Source organism: Scatophagus argus, chromosome 15 (genome assembly GCF_020382885.2).
Source record: "Scatophagus argus isolate fScaArg1 chromosome 15, fScaArg1.pri, whole genome shotgun sequence".
In the NCBI taxonomy this organism is placed as follows: Eukaryota; Metazoa; Chordata; class Actinopteri; family Scatophagidae; genus Scatophagus; species Scatophagus argus.
Window position 1 is genome coordinate 13,368,792 of NC_058507.1, and position 17,630 is coordinate 13,386,421.

A 17,630-nucleotide genomic window follows, 5' to 3' on the forward strand; every position below is an offset into this window, starting at 1 on the left:
AGTGAGTGATGCCAAAAGACGGAGAAGAGTCACGCCAGTTACAGCAGAGGCTGTAGTCAATATAAGGAGCTGTGATCGACAATAGGCTCTGACAGGTTTCTCTAACCACACAATCCATGTCTTGTTCAGCTGTTTGCCAACCTTTGTTTCCTGATGTACTCCGACAGCCCCATCAGTTGAGCTCAATTATCCCTTCATCGACCCAGCCGTCATAAGTTCCAGATATTTCTGGGCTACTGTATGGATCATCAACTGGATGCTGTCTAACAATATTCTTACTTTTTTTGCCTTGCGGGGTGTGGACTTTTTGCCTGTTTTATTGGACAGAGCTGAAGAGAGACAGGAAAGGTGGGGCGAGAGAGAGAGATGACACGGGCTTGAATCAAACTCGGGCTGCTGCAGTTTGTGCTAATTAGAGAAGTTTTATCCATTTATCGAAAACACTAGCAGTAACTGTTTCAACTGTTTATTCCTTACTTTTAGCTAATTAACAACCCTTTCCCATTATCTTTAGCTAACCATTTTAACCATTTATCCATTATGCCTAGTTTTAACTTCACCTGTTTAGGTTCTTCCAGCTCTTTTTAATCTAACCTTTAACTTTGTTTCTGTGATCGCTTACTGACGAGTGATTACGGACACGTAGCTGCAACACATGGCGTTTTGTTTGTTACACTTGACTCAAGCTGGTGGGCACTGGAAAATCAGCACCAAATCAATATTTATTTTCCTCCTCAAGTCACTATGTGCATGTTTAGCTGATTGAGTTGAGTTGATTCATTGATATTTCCACTTACCTCATGGCAACTGCAGAAGTAGCAGTTGGGCTAAAAGTAGGATGCAGACATTGCTCTCAAAGAGATGATGAATAAGAGAATGAAAGACATGGCAGAGGACGTTTCATTATTCATGCCAAATGTAGTTATTTATTGACTAATGTTACAGTACACAATAAACACAAATAACTTTTTTGACTGCTGTTCAGCAACTTTGTGTACACTGTGACAATCACTGTTGTTTATTTTCATCTCTCTGTTTACTGACTGAATCAATTTCTTGTATATTTCTTGAATAAACAATCACACAAAAACCCACTGGCTGACTGTTTTTCCAAGAAATCAGAAGGTGGGCAATACACGATCTGCGATAGTGCTGACAGAGGATATGCATCTACTATAAAGGTTAAACAAAATTGCTGTAAATGACTAATGCAGTAAAAGTTAGGTAGTTCTTTAATATGAGCTCAGTTTATAATCTAACATACAAGTACATCACAGCCTTAATGGAAAAGTAGTTTCTCAGCTCTGTTTCTCTTCATTGCGTGGTGGAATACCTTGGGAGTGTTGCATCCCAGAAGTAAAGATTCACTCTGGATCAATATGCAGTCCAAGAAAACCTCCATCCACACATCTTGTTGTGTCTTGTTTTCTCTCTCTTTCCAGTTGAGTCTTTTCTTGTCATACAGCTTCTTCTTTTCACCGGCAACCAAGTAGCAGCACAGGCACGCGCCTTCAGGAGAGGTGAAGAGATCTGTACAACCTAGTCTTTTCCCTTCATCACGTCTTGCCTCTTCTTTCTATTTACTCCCCCCAAGCAAACAGGTCCCAGTGCTATACGTGTCCAGGTTTGGACAGGTAGGCTATGAGGGCCACAACCACCCCCACATACATCCCTGTTCCAATGGTGATGGAAAGGGCAGCCAGGAATAGAGCTCTTCTGGAGCTCATTCCTGCTCTGGAGAAGTCTCCCTTAGCGATGGCCTTGCCAGTCTGACAAAACAAAGCAGAGAGTGAAATGAACCGGTGTGTTACTCATCAGCACCGAGTGTATGAGTAGGTGTTAAGCCATAGTTAAAAGAGAGAAAACAAGAAATGCTCTCAGGGAGCCATTAGTTACCATGGCAATTAGGTCATTATCCCTCTGACAGTGACAAATGTGTTGTTTGGGTGTTTTGGTTTCCTATCAAAAAAATTAGGTTGGCCTTTATTTATTCTTCTGACACACTATTTTCCGCTCTGGTATAATAGCCTCTGCAATTACTGGGGAAGATGTTGCAAAACCACTAAGATGTGCTGTGCTTTCTTTGAGGTTGCAGGGCGTGAGCCTAATCTTTTCAGACCAGAGAGATGCTGACATTAGATGAACACACGGTGTTGCTATAATTACGAATGTGGTGTCAGCTATGGATGCAACACTGCTCACACAGAACATACTGTGGAGCAAAAACTCAATGTTAATGGTTTCCGAAAGTGGATACGAAGGACTAACAAGTGGGCTGAACCTGCTGAATTTACGTAGTCAGTCATCTGAAACAACTGCAAGGAGGGTCACACGGTGGAAAATAGGCTGTGGTAGCACTGAGTCTGAGTGCTTGTGCTCGCTGACCTTAAATAGAATGCAGTGTAATCAGAGTTAATGACAGGCTTGAGGTCTCTGGGCATTTACCTTGTGAGAGTAGTAAAAGGCAACGATGCCCAAGGGCCAGAAGCAGCAGAGCATGGAGAAGATGGCTAGGCCCAGGTAGTCCCGAGGGGGCAGCACGATGAAGTTGTCCTCACTCTCGCTGTCACTGGAGCTGTCACTCTGGAAGACAGCACGTTCATAAAGAATAATTAGCTAACTGTCAAAAAAGGAAAGGATAATAGACTTTTTACATGACAACTTTACAACTGCACGCAACTTGTGAGACTACAGTCGCAACAACAGCTTATCAGCCAAATAATAATAGAGTAAGTCTGCCAGACTTGCTCTATTATTGTCAGATGGTCAGGTGTGCTTTGGACATCTTCTCAATGGGTGTAGCTTCAGGCCAGTGTATCTGCCCTTGTGCCACCACTACCCAGGACAGGATGTGCTCATCCGACCAGAAAGGATTTGGTGCTTCTGTCAACACCCGTGAGCGGCCTGACAGATAACACAGGATTAATGGATTGTTCCATCATTGCCCAACGACAGGGGAAACAGCAAGAAGACATCATCATTTATGTACTAAATTGCTTCTACAGCAAGAGAGACCTCCACCATCTCTCCTCAATACACCAGGCATCCTACGGGGCAGTAAGTGTTCAACGAGCTCTCAAAACTGTGCCTTAATACTCAAACTCAGGGCCACAAGGGCTGAGTGGGCTAATGAGTGATATATTTGAATGCCACTCAGACTACATTGGTACATCGTGCCTGCAGCAAGGATGGCAATGTGACTGCATGGTTGACCTTTAAGAGGATGTTGCCTTATACTTCTCTGAGCTGTCCCAGAGATGGAGTGGATATTTGTCTAAATAAATAGCCTCCATGAAGAGCAGGTTTCATTTGTTAGTCTTGCTGCCTTCAGGGATCAATCAAAGGGGTGGAAAAGGAAGGAGCAAAATAGAAATCGATATGTAAGGCAGGAAGTGAACCAACCATTTTCGAGGTAATTAAAGAATGCTCTGGGAGGCGGGCAAAAGAAAAAGGGGAACCATACTTGGACCAGATGTCCAGATTTTTAAGCATGTTGTGTACCTTTTTCTCTTTTAGCTTAGAATCTGATCTTTATTTACCAAACCACAGGAACTAATGTAATTGTCTTGTGCTATTTTGGGGGTCTTTCAGTGTAGAAACCCTATTTATGTGTAGGGGGTAATGGAGGACTGCAGCACTATAGTATCCAGTTTCCAATCACCACCATGGCCAAGAAAGATTATAAAGCTCTCTTATCTGCTTTATGAACACGGTCCACCTGGACAGCCGGGTGTGATCCATCAAAACAGCAGCTGGTCATCACCGCATAATCTGACATCACATGAATAAACCGCTGGGAACAAACAGCAGTAATCTCCTTTATCTTTTTAGCAAGACCTGATAGCAGTTCTGAGTGACTGGTGCATTCAGTCCTGCCGACAGTCTGAATGACACAGACTCCCAGTCTGCCACTGTATGCCACTATACCTGGTGGACTTCTACTGAGCCACAGTGCCTTTAACAACACTGTCACAGCTCTCTCTGAGGCCTCGTTAGAGTCTGTATTGGACAGACAACTGAACAGCAAGTCACACAGACCCCTTCACCTCCTACTCACAGAAGACACAGTGGCATAGTCCACATGCTATTGTTGCTTTGTTACCTGCAATTTATTTTTTCCCTGTCACGCTGATGCCAAACATCTGCTGACATAAACAGGCTGTGGACAATGAATGGGCCACCATAGAAGTGTAGCGTGAAGATATGGGTTGTAGTAAGAAGTGTACAAACACATCTACTGACAAAAAATCTTCTGTATTATGGTAGAAACTGCATCAGACTACAGCCTGGAAATTTAAGATATGAATACAGCCTTCACAGCTCTACTTTCTCCTTCTTATATTTAATCTTCATTGCTGTCAAAGTCCTCTAAACATCTATGCATTAACACAAATCTGACACTGTTAGTGTGATCTTCTGAACACATGATTCTTAGCACTGACACACACACACAGACACGCAGGATAGGAAAATTCAAGATGTGCTGAGTGAAGACTCACATTCCAGCTGGAAAAGCAACTTTCATATGAGCACTGTTCATCTGATTCATTTGCTCTTTTCAATTGACATGGAATAGCTTTAGCTTCAGGCTCACCTGCTCCGACAGCCATGCATCAGCAGAGTCCTGCTTAATACCCTCAGAGCACAGTATTACTTATGGCATTAATGCCAGTCGCTTCCACGTCTCTATCTATCTGCCAGGCCTTCGAGTGACAAGCGCTGGCGCCATCATCAGCCCAGTTAGGTTGCAATATGTCTTCCTCTGCCAGCTCAGAGCCCTGGGTATTTCACAAACATCCCTGGATGAAATTAGATTTTTACCAGTTCTGAAAGGACTTTTGTTCTTTTTCTGTCACGGTTTTCTTTGGAGAGTGAAGTTATATTCCTAAAAGAACGATGGCCTGGATAGATGAACTCAGATGTGTCGTTTTCTTAGAATGTAATTATAAAACAAAAGCGTACAATTACCCTGCATTGGATTTGAAAGACTCCATTAAATTGACCATTTAGAGAACAGAGTGAGAAATGAGTGTGAATCACATTGGCAGTCTGTTAAAATGATATAATGAAATAATAAGCATCACTATAAATGCCATGACTCACTTTCTGCTGAGAGATGGCCCTGACAGCTAAGAGTAAGTGTTGCAATGCCTTTAATTGCATATAGCAACTCAGTATTCTAATTACTTTGTCAAACACTGCCAAATGTCTCTTACTTGCATCAATTTGCTTTTTAACGTGTGTAGTTACAGTAATTATCCCCATATAGGTTGTAGCACGAGTGAGGACCCTGAAGTATACTTGTTTCTGCATGTGCACACAGAGTATAACCATGTCTCATTCTGCAACTGATATGTGTACTGCTTGTAGAGAGCCAATATATTAGACACCTACATCTCTTCCAAATAAAATAATACTAAAGCACTAAAAAACATATCCATATTTTTCATCGGTGTGTCCTCTGACCTCATACTCAGGGCCCTGCTCCTCCTCCACTTCGTACGACACCGTCTGGATCTTCTCATCCTTCTCTCCTTCCCTCTCTGAGTTGTCCTGAGGGTTGTCTGTGGAAACTCCATCCAACATGGTGTCCTTACTCTCTGTGAAAGTAGTCTCAAAGCTCTCGCTCTTGGAGTCCTTGCTGTGAAGACTCACGTCATCCTTGTACAGGATAAAGTTAGGCCTGTAGAAGGCCTCTACAGCTAGATGCAGGGATGTGGCATCCAGGAACTGTTGAGCCTTATGCTTCCCATTAGTGTCAGTGTAGTAGTAGCCAATGAGGCTGTCTTGGTAAGGCTGGCTTGGGTAGTCACACTGGTAACCCTGGTAATCGTTGTGCACCACGTGTCTGCTCGTTTTGTCTAGCAGGGGGTTCTGAAGCTCACTCAGGCTCTCCATGATGGCTGCGTCAAATGTCTGGTGGATCAGTCCAAAAGCTTTGGCAGTCTGGTAGCTGGAAATACATGTTAATTATTAATTTGAAATACAAAACAAAACTTTAAAAGAGCAGTTAAGCATTTCAGTTAAATCATGGCACATTCTGGGGAAAATACAGTTGATCCAGGAGCAGCACAGCAAACAGCTATCCAGTCAGACCCAACATTTAGCAATGGCATAATGTGGGATGTTAAATTAGTGCAGGAAATAATTCATCTTGTTTGGCAATCAGCATTCCTCTCGCAAGCCCTCACCAGTCTGAGCCATAAAATCACCATCTGCTGCATGTTCAACTGTTGCATCTTACACCTCCAGATTCATATAAACATGTAGGGAAAAAGTATATTCCACATATCACGGCTGCCTATATTAAAAACCAGGAAAAGTGTGGCAGGAGGTGCTGTACTTTGCACTGCATATTGATTACTTTAACTGTCTGTCCTCCCTGACACCTCCTCTGTGTTTTCGAATGCAACTGAAGAGTGGGACAAATAAGTTGAAGATAATAAAAAAAGTGATAAAAACACAAGATACAATATCAGGAAAGTCTGCAATAAGTCTGCCAATGACAAACTGTGTGATCTGAGGATGCCAGTTAGCAAATACACAGTTATGTTTTGTAAATCCATCACCAGTGCTTAGTTCCTTCAGGCCAACAAAGACCTCGGGCAAATAAAATCATAGTCAGTGAGCTTCAGCTGTATCATCATATTTTGATATTAGTAGAAAGTAACAAAAAATTTCATGCTTTTTGTTGAAAGTGCTTGTGTGAGAAATGAGCCACGGGGTGGAAATACACAGGAAGAATTAAAGATTTTCCTCACATTAGAAAAAAGAGGTATGTCAGAGTTTGATTTATGATGCTCTGAGATGCACAAAAATGGGGAAAAAATTATATATATATATCATGCTTCCTTGTGCCACAGCATTGCAAATTACAGCTTGGGTCAATGCCTCAACACAAACTGCAAAACAGAAATCCTCACAAAGCTGATGTTTTTGCAGTGTCGTGTTTGTTTGCATTATATCACCTACACAAAGAGTTCCAGACCCAAAGAGAGGACATGTAGATCTACAACAGAGCCTTGGCCTCTGTGACCCCTCAAGAACAATAGCTCATGCATTGCAGTAGGTTTCAGAGGTGTTTGACGTGCAGAAACATGAATTATGTGGGCCAGTGACTGAATATGAGCCCACACACCCAAGACTCAGTATCTCCATCACCGTGTCCCTCGGTTTCCATTCTCACATGCTCCCGAGGCTGAGCCACTCTCCAGATAACAGGGAATTCCATTACACACTACATTAGACAACAAAGACCACATCCCACGTCCACAAATAATTCATCTGACACGAGAAGATGTGCACTTAGCACATGTGAGTGTGCTTATAGGTTCCACAATTATTAATGATCATGGGCACATTCTTTCTCTGCATACTCTTTCTGTTTTAGTCTTCTATCTGCAATTTATTCAGACATTATGTCAATTTCTAACTTCCAAGTCCTACACACACAAAAACACAATTGTCATTATTTTGATTATCCGAACCCTTTTTTAAACCTCAGATACAATTACAAGTGCTTCATTTATACATTTTATGGATCGGTTTTTGATATATGTATAAAAAAATATCTCATATCCACCCTGGAATGCATATTACTAGCTAAACATCTCCGAAAATCATCTTACCTGTAGTGGAAAATCCTCCGGCAGCTTGGTTCAGCATCATTCCTCGGCGCAACTGAGTCGATGGAGACGGACGCAGCCACCTTTATACATCACATTATCATTCGATTATTTCTGGGTAAACTGTCTTCGCAGCACAACATATGGCATCCGTTAAAAAGGAAGTTATTCCGCCTGTGAGCGAACGGACTTTGCTCGCTGAGCTCTGCCCGCCATGGCACCGCTGTTGCGTCTGACAGGTAGATTTTACGCACAGTATCACACTGGGCTCAGGCTCCAAAACAACTCCGGCAGAGGCTGAGCTGACTGCAGCCAAATGATTGGCTATGTGGAGCGCGCTGTAAACTCCAACACCGACCACGGATTTGACATTTCCAAACTCTTACTGCCTTGCCTGCGTGTCTTCCTCCGTCCCCGTGTCTCATGTGCTGGCTTAGGCTTGTACAGTACGCCCACCCAGAGGTGCTTTTTTGCAGAGAGTCCTTCGGAAACAGTTTGAGTTCCTCCTCAGAAAGTCAGAAGTTTTAGATCACATGAGCATGTACTCCCACTTTGCAGACTCGTTTGTGTCTTGAAATAATTGTATTGCTTGTATTGCTTGCACAGCTGAATTTTGTGCTGTTGAAGAGTTTTCCCTCCCCGCTGAGAACGCCCACTAGATGTAGAAAACACACAAATCAAAACCTTAATTTTTTATAAATATATGAAGTTCTCCTGCTGCACGAGTTTTAGGATTCCCTTCCTTCACATAATTTCAACTTTTATTTTGGTTCAGAAAATATGACAGTATACCTTAATTTCCTCATCTCTTATCTCTGCAATACGCATGGCTCCGAATTGGTTCCAAATATAGCTCAGGAATGAGCCACTATTAAATTCATTGCGCATTTATATTTGATTAATATTTCAGACAAATCCCATGCATTTATCATGAGCCTGCCAATTTGGTTGTGCCTTTAACCTCACACTGCTAAGCTGCTTATGATTCCACGCCACAATTTATCACTGTAAACGCTGTTTACATAACATTAATATAGATGTTTTTCCCATGCAAGCCAATGACTGACATAATAGATTGCACACAGCACAACTAAGCCTAATTTATTTTCATCCCACTAGAGAATAATAATGACATAACTGCAGGGACACCTTCAGTGTTTTGGACACATGTGAAAACACACTAAAATCTGTGCCTATCAGAGGCAGTAATGTTATGCCAAGAACTAAAAGACCGATATACAGCCACTGAACCCTGGACACATATCTTATTCAGAAGGAGCACTCTGTTCCACACGCTCATAAAAATGTCTGAAGTTAATAATGTGCAAGCCCAGGCTCTGTCACTTTCACTGGGAGATGCATTAAGGTGCTGATGGACACTTTATGAGGGAAACATGGGGCTGCATTTATAAGACTGGGCACATATGAGCTTCATCCCTCCCAGAGTCACCTTGTGTTCACATGCACGAGGCGACGTGGCATAACAGCCCCGCCGCCTCCATGATGGATACCACTCCCTCAGGAGGCAAGTATATTAGAAGAGGGGATAAGGATGGACCCCAAACCTGCAACCATTTCTCCATTATTCCTCTTTCTTTCTGTTTTTCTTTCTTTCTCTTCATTGGCCTTCACAGCAGGATTCAGAGTCATATTTTCAAATGAAGACCTGCATCAAAATGGCACAGGAACGTCCACAGTCACAACACATCCAAATCGAAAATGCCGCAACAGCATAGCTCAGTGGTGCCACATTAAGCATAGTTTATGAGAGGAGAAGATTTCTCCTTGGACCAGGCTTTTGCCAGCTTCTTCTGTAGATGGACTGTGAATATTTATGGTCCTCGCTGTGCCCCCTTCTACTGCTCCATTTTCCACTCTATATTTAGGCACTGTGTCACTACAGAGCAGATGCACTATTTGTCAAGCATTTTCTCCTAGGAGTCTTGTAATTTCGAGGAACAAAAAAATTATCAGAGCTGAATATGCAAGTATTTATTTGCTGTTGATGGACAAATAGCAATGCTAAAGCAGAAAATATTCTCACAGTTATCACTTATTGACTCTCCTCAGCCCCCTGTTTGAAATTGCAGCCAACTCTTGACACCGTGAACTTTCTTAGGGCCCATTAACCAGCTTTAATCATTTAAACACTTTTGGGAATTAATCAGCCTAATCCGATTGGCAGAGAAAGTATCAAACCACTTAATTTGATCTGGCCTAGCTGGCTTTTGCAAAGAAAGGGGGATTTAAGCAGCTTTTCCCACATGGCCGTGCTGTGCGTTATTTCCTGTTTGATTAAACACTTACACACCAACAAAGCGTATGCCAATAGAGCACCGCTGAAACAGCTCATGCAATTGATGAAAAAAGGCATAAATGCACTATTAAATCTGTCTGGATAATTTGAAGATATTTGTGTATTTACAGCACCTGTTTGATCTAGCATTGTATCCGTCTCGCTCTTTTCATGTCAAAAAGAGGACATCATCCATTTGGCCAAAGAGGTCAGCTGGTATAAAACAGTGGGACTTAAATCCTTACAGAGCCAGGCTCAGGTGCAAGAGCAGGGGGAGGTTTGGCATATAGGAAGGTTTTGGCAGGAACAGAAGCTGGAGTTCCTTTCAGACCTGGAGGCATGCTGCAAGCTTCCAACTGAAAACTCACAGCAGAAGAGCAAGCCACAGCTAAATACTGCCTCATATTCACCACCCGACTCAGGGGTACAATGAACTGGCCGGAGAGGGAGGGGATGACAGCGTCACAGTCTGTTATGAGCAGAGAGAGTATGTAAATCAGAGAGCTGGCGATGAATAAGATAGCTGGTAGGTGGGAAAATAAATAACAGATCCAGCTGAACACTGTCAGGCAGTGGGTATTTCTTCCAAAGCTTAACAGCCAACAAGCACAACAAAAGCTCTTTCATGTAGCTCAGTTTGTTTACCATAAAAAGGCTTCTATCAAGCTCCCATGGAATTAATTTCAGAGAGCTGTGTTACAGTACTTCACTTTAGTTATTTGTGAAGTTCTGATTGTAAAGCCAAGTGGTTTGCAGGGCATTAAAGGAAATGGATTTATTGGCCTCTTACATCCAGACAAAATGAAAACGAGTTTGACTTCTACAGTAGGCTGTCGTAATGAAAAACATAATAGTCAGTGAATGCCAACATTATAAGAAGCAATTTCATTAAAGTGTTAGAAAGTTGCACAGTATGTGACTTTTCAAGGTCCTTTCACAAATGTCCAATCAGAATATTAACAGTATGTGTCTGGAAGTTGGCCCACGTCTGTGTGCTGCTGAAAGGGGAATGGATGTGCGGGGAGTCCTTAGGGACGAGCAAAGGCTTCTGGCTTTGCAATTTTCCCACACACAAATGCAATATGTGTCGAATTAGCTGAAAGCGCTCCATCAGGAGGGGAGAGGTCGGAGTTTGTCATCCACAGTTTCAAACAGAAGCACCACTTTGTAGCTCTATCCTTCACCTATAAGCACATATAAGCACATATCCCTTTTGCAGTGCAGAAAAAATGCAGAGTGTTTAGCTTGGGAGAGATCCGGTCTGGAGCCGCAGCAGTTAACGTCAATCATAATTGGACTTCCTCCCACAGAAGGAAAGTGAACGAGGACAGTGGGGAGCTTCTCATCTTCACAGATCACCGGCAGTGGTACAGTAGCCGACCGTTCCACCCTAGGGAGACGCTGTGTGCAGCTTAATGGCATCCTCCGTGGTGAGATTTGAAAACTTCCATTAACGGAACACCAATGATAATTTATTTGGACAGCCGAGCTGCTTCTCTGTGAATAATGAAGTGGCCTTGGGATCATTAATATGATGGATTCCCTCTGATGTGCTGAGGCTGTGCCAAGAAAAAAAAATGCTAAAAATAATTGCTGTGTACATTGTTTTCATTATTGATTTGCAGGCTGAAACAGTTATGATCTGACACTGACACTGCTTGCTTCTTTGGGGGGTTAACAGATTTTATTTAAACAAAATAATACTTTAAAGAATTACCATTTGGAACATAAGCAGTACTAATGAACAGCGCGTTAATCCTCTGGAGGGCGTTTGCAGGTATACCAGGTGATGAGTCAGCCAGGCATGACAGCCTGCTGCATGACTTGCAGGGATATGGTTTTATTCACAGTCTAACTCATCAGTCCAACAAGAGGAACAATTAAATGTGTCACAGAGACAGCCTGCATATATTAGAGCTCTCTGCTTTAGGATTTTCCATTAAAGCTATTAAACGGCACAGAAGTTGTGTCTTATGGTTTAGTGCAAAAGCAGAGCTCAGACGAAGGCAGATTTCCCAGTCTGTCAGTTTGCGGGACTGTTGTGGAGGGGCTATAAATAGTCGATCGCACGGGAGCTGCTGCAGGTTAAGCAGAGAGCTCGCTGAGGGCCGGGGTGACTCATCGCCCTGTCTTGTTGCATCAAGTCAGTTACCTGGTGTCTGCACATGTCACTGCACCCCCTGCCACTACTTCAACACCACTGACTCGCACAGACAAACAAGAGCCTGCTGAAGGGTGCATCACTGCACTCTGCTACACAAATATTTTCCCTAATGTATTAAAACGGCTATAATCAATATTTTTTTATAATAACAATAAATTAAATTACTAAGTGTGATTTTAAAGGAGACAAACTCAAAGGCAGATCCCCTCAGCTCTAAATAACCTTTCAGTATCTTTCAACTAATTGCTTTGGTTTTGTGGCCTACAACAAAAGTTAGTGAATAGCTGAGGAACGTAGTGGAACATTTAGCAGATTTTTCCTTAGGGAGTTAGTGGAGACCAGAAGAGGGCTAAAAAGTGAATATTGCACATAGATTCATCAAATGGATACCAGCTTGTTGCTCTGTGCTACCTGTGAGAATAGGCAGGTGAACATCCATCCATCCATTTTCTATACCGCTTGTCCGTCAGGGTCGCGGGGCAGGTGAACATATCAACAACAATTAATAACACTAACTTAACGTCAGGGTTGTACTCACAGTTTGTAGTGAAGTATAAAAAAAATCAGTTATTTCAGGTTTGATGAGACCATGACCTCACCAAAGCTGTTAGAAAAGTTTAAACCCAGCAGAAAGGCTTTGTTGCTGGAGTTGTGACTGTGTTGCCTTAAATGTAACTGTTGGCAGCTTCTCTCCCCAAGCCGATTGCAGTGCTGGCACTGCTGAGCCCTGATAAAGATTGTGATTTATTTACAAACGTCTAATACATTCAGCTGCTGGTCCAGTAACTGTAATAGATCACATAATGTTTTTTAGTGTAATATGTTTGAAAACCATAATCTTCCAAAACAAAAACTGTAAGCATTTCATGTGTATTGTAAAACTCTTCTGCTACACGTTCTCTAATGTTCTTTAATGTTCTTCTCTGAGCTGTAATTTCGGGTGAGTTTATTACAGGAGCCTTGGCTGGCTGCCATTTGTGCCCTTATTCAGAAGTTATTTTCAGTGCACACAGTCACTGTGGCTGGTATTGTGACTAATAAACAATGCAAGAGACAATGGGATTCTTGTGGGTGTCAAAAGGACAGGGTGGACTAACTGTTTATATGTGCCATCCTGCCTCTCATTTTCAAAAGCCTCTAATGGGCCCACAGGAGATATGAGCCTTTTGCAGTGAAGGAAAGACCAATTCAGACATAATTACACTCTGCCAGAAAGTATGATGCTCTGCCACTCGATCGTTATCTGTGTCAACGGCAACTCTCACTTGCTCTACAGGATATGTGTTGACTTGGACAGCCTTTAAAGAGAATCAATGCTCGCATGTGTAGCCCCTTGGCGAGGAGTAATTATCAGGATCTAAGATGAAGAAAGATGAATTTCTGTTACCGCTCACTCTTTCTGAGCACTCTGGTTTAAGGGTCTTTGAATGACCATTCTGATCTGCCATAGCAGTTTGGTCATTTATCCCACACCCACACTTAGAGTGACTCTCTGAAAAGCAATGCAGCAGGTAGTATTCTCCATGCCTCTAGAGTTCAGGAGAATAACAATTCACTTCATGTAAAGCCGTCAAACACGCAGCAGAATGAACATGACATTGACACAGTCAAAATGACACCATATGAGACGTGCGTGATTGATAATGAACGCTTCTGCTTTGAGCTGATCTTACTATGGATGATACTTGGCAGCATGCACTATAACTGACACTGCTTTCCCTTGTTAGGCTGAATAGTAGATGCCTCACTGTGCATAATTCATCTGAAAGCAGTTATTTGTGGATTTTTTTTTTTTTTTTTTCCAAGGCTGAAGTTGTCACACTCAGTGTCACTGCGTCAGCTGTTTACTTGCAACATCTTGAAAGAAACTGAAACTATCTGAAGGATGTATTAAGAAGATCACAGCTACAACTAGGGCAATCAGAGCAGGCTAGACCACAAAGTTGTTGCTTTTGGGTTTTTTTCCCCTCACTGTCTGATTTATAAGCTGAACATTAATGCATGTGAATAAGTACAGGTCGGCAATACTGGCCTATGCGCTCATTAACCAGATTTGTAAGGTATATGACAAACTAATTGTGACTCCAGAGATGCTGGACACTGAAATTGAGTCAGTTTAACACTGGGGACTGCTGAAAGTATACATATTTTATTGGCATATCCATATTTTATTGAAGCGCTCATTATGTTGAGTGATGGCTCAGATGGAGATTTAATCAGATCCTTTTTAATCTCTCATTCATTTCATAATGACCTGTTTCTCACTTGACATTGAGTCAGAGGTGGACATGCTGTTTGACTGTGGCACTGAGAGCTTTCAATCAGAAAGTTTCATTGAGATTTGCAAGTAAGAACTAAAAAACTGATGTGAGATACTGATGTTTTTTATTGATAGCTGGACAAACCAAGGACTCCAACCTTCATTTCAAGGACTGAAACTGAATAAACACGAGACTGCGGGGGTTTGGAGCAGCAAACAGTAATCGGATAGTGCATCAGTGATGTGTTGCTTGGGTAAGCTTGCCATATTATTTAGTAGCAGTTATAGCACGTCTATGAATTCTAAAGCGTAAACTAACATCAGCATGCTAACATGCTGCTTTTGAGTATGTTTATTGCTTGCAGCGTTCAGGAGATTAGTGTGCTAGCATGTTGACATTTCTTAAGTAACAAGTTGCACTAAACACAAAGTAGACCTGAGGCTGATAGGAATGTCTATAGTATGTTTAGTTGTAACTCAGGTAATACAAAATTAAATTTTTCACAACCAGTGGTGGTGCTGGATGAAAAGTTAGGGGATAAGCAACGTTATTGCACTCCATTTTGAAGGAGACATTAATGTCTGCGCCACAATTCATGGCAGTCCATCCAATGGTAGTTGTTAAAACAACTTGTGTAAACTCCACATTGGTGCTAGAGGGAAAGTGATCTCCAATGTAATTTCACGTCATCCTCTGGAAACCATGAATTTTGACAAAATTTTGTGTCAATCCATTGCCATAGATGTTGAGATATTTCACTGGAAGAAAACTCTGACCTGTTAGTAGCGCTAGAGGAAAACTTAGGGGATCACTAAAGTCATTAGGTTCCATCCTCTGGGAGCCATGAATATCTGTGCCAAATTCCATGGAAATCAATTTAATAGACATTAAGACATTTCAATCTGGACAAAAGTGGTGGAGTGACTGATGGACCAACATTGCCATCCACAGAACCAAAACATATTCTGGGTGGGTAAAATTAATTTATGTGTAAACCCCCACTTGCTCTCTACACAAAATGTCTATCTTAACGAGTGACATGTACAGCATATCCTGGTGCTTTATTTACACTGCGTGTGCTATAAAGAGATTAGTGTGAGTTAAACATTACATAACCAAAAATATCAGCAAGACAAATACCGTAGCTTCCTCCTACAAGGTGTGTGCAGTTCTCTGTATAAGGGATGATAGTTTCCTAAAATAGACTGATAATGTGACACCTAAGGCAACCATGGTTACCAAGTTAGTAGAGGAAGGGGGTGTATGGGTTATCTGACTGACTACGGCTTTAAAATATTTTCTCAGGACAGAATCTGTCGTACATAAGGTATAAGGTTTATGTGTGTGTGTGTATGTACATACATCCAGGTTTGAAGCAATAAACCTGTGCAGATTGCTACAGCAGAGAGTACAATATTAACTCTCTCTCTCTCTCTCCCTATGCTGATTGTAAGTTCAAAGTGCTACAGAATTCTCCAAATGATACTCTAAACTGTGTCGGTTGCATGCTGACCTTGTTATTACTCATTATTTCTGTTGTTTCTTCTCTCTCAGTCCAGTTCCCACTTCCCACTCTTGCATGTAATTGCAACACTTAATATGGATTTTGGTAGGATGCTGGTAAAATTTCATCAAGCAACAATGCACTGTACTGCAGATGGGAATGTACAATTTGGGAGAAGTGTGTTCTTAGCATCTTGTAGACACATTTTTTTACTTAAATGCCCACCACTTCAAGAGTGGAAAGGGTCTGTCCTTCAGTTTATGCTGCATATTGCACCATTCTCTGATTCCACTGGGAAGTGACAGTTTGAGGCTTTCTGACACGCCAGGAGAGAAGTTCCCACAGGCTATGTGATGTATAAGTGAAGAGCTGTGGCTGAGTAGGTCTGAGCTGTCTGCTCACATTATCTACAGGCATCTTCCTTTCATGCAGCTGGCGAGGCTTGGGGAAGGTCAGGAGACAGTACTGACTCTGGACCTTGGGCATTGATTCAAAGATTGGACCTTGTGAGAAGCTACCTGACTCACGTAGTCGTTACCTCGCCAACAGTTTTTTTTAGAAACGACTGACGAGCAGTATAGGTTTGCCTCAGCTGATCCAACCCACTCTGATTTGAACCATCATAAAACAAAAGACCCCCATCTTTCACTTCCCACTACCCTATTCTGAAGGAAGTAGCTACAGTGCTAATGGTCACTCTCCAGGGAACCCTGCGGAGAGGAAAGCATCAAATCACGTTAATGGGAACAGTTGGCCGCTCCCTGTGGGCTGGCAGATCACAGATGGTGGAGGGCTGTGTGTGATGTGTTTAACTTCTGTCAAGTTGACCGAAATTAACTTATGCCCATCACCATAGTGACTTCAGAAAGCAGCAAGGTGATTCTTGTTACAGAGAAAAAATAATGGCTGGTAAGTCTACAAGCACAACAGGAGTCATGCAGTGTTGCTGATTTAATGCATTCATTATAGTATGAGAATGATCAGCATCTATTAGAAATTTGTCAAAAGTGAGATGAGATCGACACCGCTCTCATGTCTCTATGAACTGCAGCCAGGAGATGGTTAGTTTCACATAAAGACCAGAAATAAGGGGAGCCAGCTCCTCCTTCACTTTTACACTTTTGTAAGGTTTAAACAAGATATAACATGTTAATTTATGAATCTTCGCTCTCTGCAGAAAGGCAGATTTTTCATTACCTAGGCTATCTAGTTTCTCCTTTCCAGGGGTAAATTAAATATCTTCTGTGGTATTGTAGTTGCCATTACTATGTTATAAAAGCGGTATCCCTTTTCTCATCTAAGTCTTATCAAAAAAAGAAAACAAATTAGCACAATTCCCAAAAGGTTAAACTATTACTTTAACAGTTTTGTACAAGATACAAATTCCCTGTGATCTCCCCAATAATAAGTAGTTCAGCATGGTGAGTTTGACAGCAACTCAGAGGAACATTTCCTTCTTGCACCTCAATAGGACAGTTTAATACACTGTCAGTACAAAAGAGCAGCACCCACTAAATACAACACACATCATAATTCTTCAGACAAGTCTTCCAGTGCCATGCAAAAAAAGGCAGCTGGATTTTGAACAGAAATGTGGCAAATCATGATCCACTTTTTCATCATGGATTGACTGTACAGCTTGTCCTTTCCATTTTTTTTTCTCCTGGAGATCTGACCTTCACAGAGCATATAGAGTAGATATGGGGAAGGAATGATAAAACGGTCTCTACTTCTGACCTTTAAGTGATGTATTGCAGCTGAGCAGTAAGTGATATCAATG

General features: G+C 41.9%; 1 protein-coding gene across 1 annotated transcript; it reads right to left on the minus strand.

Moving 5' to 3' along the window:
• Positions 1-749: 749 nt before the first annotated feature.
• On the minus strand, positions 750-8,200 carry LOC124072501 (synapse differentiation-inducing gene protein 1-like). The gene is made up of 4 exons (XM_046413973.1): positions 7,629-8,200; positions 5,467-5,953; positions 2,446-2,583; positions 750-1,769 (listed from the first exon to the last, which is right to left on the minus strand). Exons 2-4 carry the CDS (start codon positions 5,896-5,898, stop codon positions 1,611-1,613), a joined length of 729 nt encoding a protein of 242 aa, XP_046269929.1. The 5' UTR covers positions 5,899-5,953; positions 7,629-8,200; the 3' UTR covers positions 750-1,610.
• Positions 8,201-17,630: the final 9,430 nt, after the last annotated feature.